We start from the raw sequence: 3500 nt of genomic DNA on the forward strand, positions 1-3500 counted from the left end.
TCTGCTCTGACTATAAAGAATACAGTTAAATTAAATTAAAATACATTTTATTTAATACGTCTACAGACTGCATGAAGGTTCTACATCTACCATCTGTAGATGTAGAACAAAAGCAAAACAAACAAAAAAAAAGGTAGTTAAATTACTAATAACCTTAATTCATATACTCACAAATCACAATTTAAGAATTTGCCAATTCAAAGTAGCCACGCTTTAGGACCGAATTATTCGTATCTTTGGAAAAACATTTATATCTCATAGATGAGCGACTGTTTTAACAAGTCCCATTTTTAAATTACAGTCTAAGAGCCTCTAAAGACCATTTGCTATTATTACAAGCCTGTAATAATAACAATAATAAATACTTCCTGACAATTGCACATTATAATATAAATATTTAAACTGCAACAGAAGACACCTTCTTAAACAGAATAATTCAATCAGGCCATCCAGTGAAATACAGAACACAGAAAAGCCCTTCATTCATAAAACAAACATTTATGCACTTAATTATCATGTGAGGGGAAATATTCCCTCAGTTACTAGGCGACCTTACAAAACTAACACCCTACTAAAGAATTTAAAACACCATTTGAAAATCCCAGTCTGCCTGAAATGAGCCAAGGTGGTGAAGAAACTTGTGATAAAATCTTATTGCATTATGATAATCCATCCATCTATGCTACCTTACAAGCCTTGGGGTCGACTGGGGTGCTGGTGCCCAGCTCCAGAGGTCAACGGGTCAGAGGCGGGGTCAACCTGGACAGGTCACTAGTCCATCACAGGGCAACACAGAGACATTCATGCACTAAATTCTACAAGGAGAACAGATCAATTTCTCTTAACTCCCATATTGTTGTGCAAGCATCAGTGGAGGGAAGCAGCTGTCAACTAATAGAAGGAGTGACCCGGCTAATTTCTGTGCAATAATCCAATTAGGAGCTGATAAAAGTATTCATAATTCAGGTAAATAATTCATCACAATGAAAATTACCTCACTTCTCATGATGTAGGTGTAATATAGAAGCACAATTAAGGGACAAAATGGCGGCACAGTTCGATAAACAGAATCAGAGACACTTCCTATAGATGTGTAACACAATCACTGTGCCAACCTCTTGTTGTCTATTTCATGAATTAAACTGCTATTTATGAAAACTAATAACGGACAAAAAAACCATCTACTATCTATTCAAATGTTTTGCAAAGAATGCTTTGTTCCAACACCAGATGGGATTTAATTGATCATTCATTTCTAAAAAATGTTTCCTCGAAACAAAGCTGCAGCTGAATTCACCTACTTTGTTTGATGCCTGTCCTTTGCGTGACCTTGTCTTTTTCACAGCACAGATTACCACTGTACTCTCGCTCTACATTTAAATCTCTTTAACAAATAATCACTGTGAGGTCTGTAGGACAGTAAATGTCGCTATCGAAACCATTATGATGCCAGTTTGAGCAATGCCCATATTACAGATCAAGAAATCTGTGTTGGATTGTTCATGTTTGTAGTTTCCAGAGGAACCTGAAGCACCCCGGTAGACCTTTGAATGTCTTAACGCCTCCGTATTTTACCCGATGCCCAAGCAAAGCCTTTCGGTCCTTCTGGCATGTACAGATCCATGTCAAGTCTCTTCTGCTCTTCTTCACTGCTGACTGCCTTGTAGTGGAGCATTGACATGGCCTCTTTACACACTTCCTGAATGCGTTTGACCTTGTTGTGCGGCACTCTGGTGCGCCAAGCCTGGGACACTTGGGCAGCGTTTCTGGAGATAACCTCGAAAGCATCATTCAAGTTGCCTTTCCCCCTTCCGTGGGTCATCTTAACTATCCATTCCTCCATCTCTTTGGTCATCTTTAAACCTACAAAGTCATAAATATCACTGATCTCCTGAAGCGGGAAGCGTGTCACATCTTCATAGCGAACCAGCTTGTAGCGACCCTTGAGGAACGGAGGAGGGTCCTGGGTGGCTGTTTTGTTGATCTGGATGTGACTCTGGCAGATTTTCTTCATGACTTGAAACTGCTCCTCAGCTGCTGGTGCGTCTCTGTGCTCCAAGACGATGGTATTGTCCATCTTAAAGGATAAAGCTGACTCCTCTCTGGACCTGTACACGGCCCGAGGATCTCGGATAAGATGAACAATGCGCAGGTCAAGATTGGGGTCTTGAAAAAGAGGGTAAAGGGATTCCAGCTCAAAAAATCTAGTTTCTTTTAAAACCACATGGCTGTAAATCTGGCAGGAATTTGTCACCTTCTCAAAATCTAAACCGTGGCATTCCTTTTGGCACTCTTTCATGCTGCTTATCTGACCAAACGGTGTGACAGAACAGACTGGCGGCGAGCACAGTGCCCGACTCTGATACCACATAAAGAGGGAGGAGGTCTTGCGATTTTTTGGCATGTAGGAATCCATCACGGAGAAGTCACACTGGAACACGCTCCGCATTAGATCCCTCACAGCCATCCGGAGAGTATGCGCACCAGAAGTCCTCATTGTGCTCCACGCGTGCCACGCGGGCTCCATGAGATAGAAAACAGACGGGTGCTGGCTAAACACCTGACCCAGGAAGGATGAACCCGATCGCCATGACGACAGCAGCAAGACGTGAACTTTGCGGTCCACAGGAGGAGAGTCACAAGGGCAGAGCTGGTAGTACCAGTTGCAGAACATCACCACTGCTGCCCCCTGCAGGAGCACCAGGAAAATCAGAGTGTTGAAGTTCACCCTTAAGGCGGGTCTCATGTCTGGAGATCACTGTCAGCTTCTAGCGCAGGAGAACATCAGCTTTGTTATTCAGTCTGTGAAGACGAATTCAACTGATTCACGCTGAAGTCGATCAGCATCCAGGGGGTTTGAGACGAGTTTTCTGCAGGAAGAAAGGCAAACAGAAAAAAGAGAGATATTGGTACAATCAAACATGACAGCTTTTGACAAAAATTACAGAGAGCTCCTGCTCTTTATCAACCTCTAGGAAGTGCCTTAAGAGAGAGAGAAGCTACAAAGCTTGAGCTTTAAAGTGTTGCTTTTGGAATATTTTGCAACAAATGTTCCCCTGTGTTGAAAATAAAGCATGTATGTGTTTGTAAAATCAGCCTCTGAATGGTTAATGGTGAGAACTTCTTGATCCGATTGAAATGAGACGCTCCCTCCTGTCAGTTCGTAAGGTGTTGCACCAGGTGAAGAATGAGTAAGTGATGCCTTCAGAAGCAGTAGGAAAAACAAAGCTCCAAGCAAGAAAAAAGAAGGTGGTTACAAATTTAACGAAGTTTTATATCCAATATTTAAACAAAAAATAGACATAACTGGAATCACTAAGAAGAACAGGAAGACAAGCACAAGATTCTTCTAACCAAAATAAGAAAATAACACAAAATAATGAAACTATAATGACCAAGAAAGGACTGAACTAAGGTGAAACAAAGACATAACTGATCTAAATTAAAGGGAGAACAGAAATAAGCAAAACCCTACCAGACACACTGGGAACCTGACACTT

The 3500-nt window shown here is 41.5% G+C and overlaps 1 protein-coding gene across 1 annotated transcript in view; it reads right to left on the reverse strand.

Annotated features, from left to right (window-relative positions):
* Positions 1-7: 7 nt before the first annotated feature.
* The window catches only part of LOC106940271 (carbohydrate sulfotransferase 6-like), a 17877-nt gene continuing 14384 nt past the window's right edge, over positions 8-3500 (reverse strand). The window contains exon 2 of the mRNA XM_015022970.1: positions 8-2870. Within this exon, the coding sequence (XP_014878456.1) occupies positions 1556-2746 (1191 nt within the window). The 5' untranslated portion in view covers positions 2747-2870 and the 3' untranslated portion in view covers positions 8-1555. The remainder of the gene's footprint in view (positions 2871-3500) is intronic.

This window comes from Poecilia latipinna, unplaced genomic scaffold (genome assembly GCF_001443285.1).
Source record: "Poecilia latipinna isolate Pla-1442-1.1 unplaced genomic scaffold, P_latipinna-1.0 Scaffold3154, whole genome shotgun sequence".
Classification (NCBI taxonomy): domain Eukaryota; kingdom Metazoa; phylum Chordata; class Actinopteri; order Cyprinodontiformes; family Poeciliidae; genus Poecilia; species Poecilia latipinna.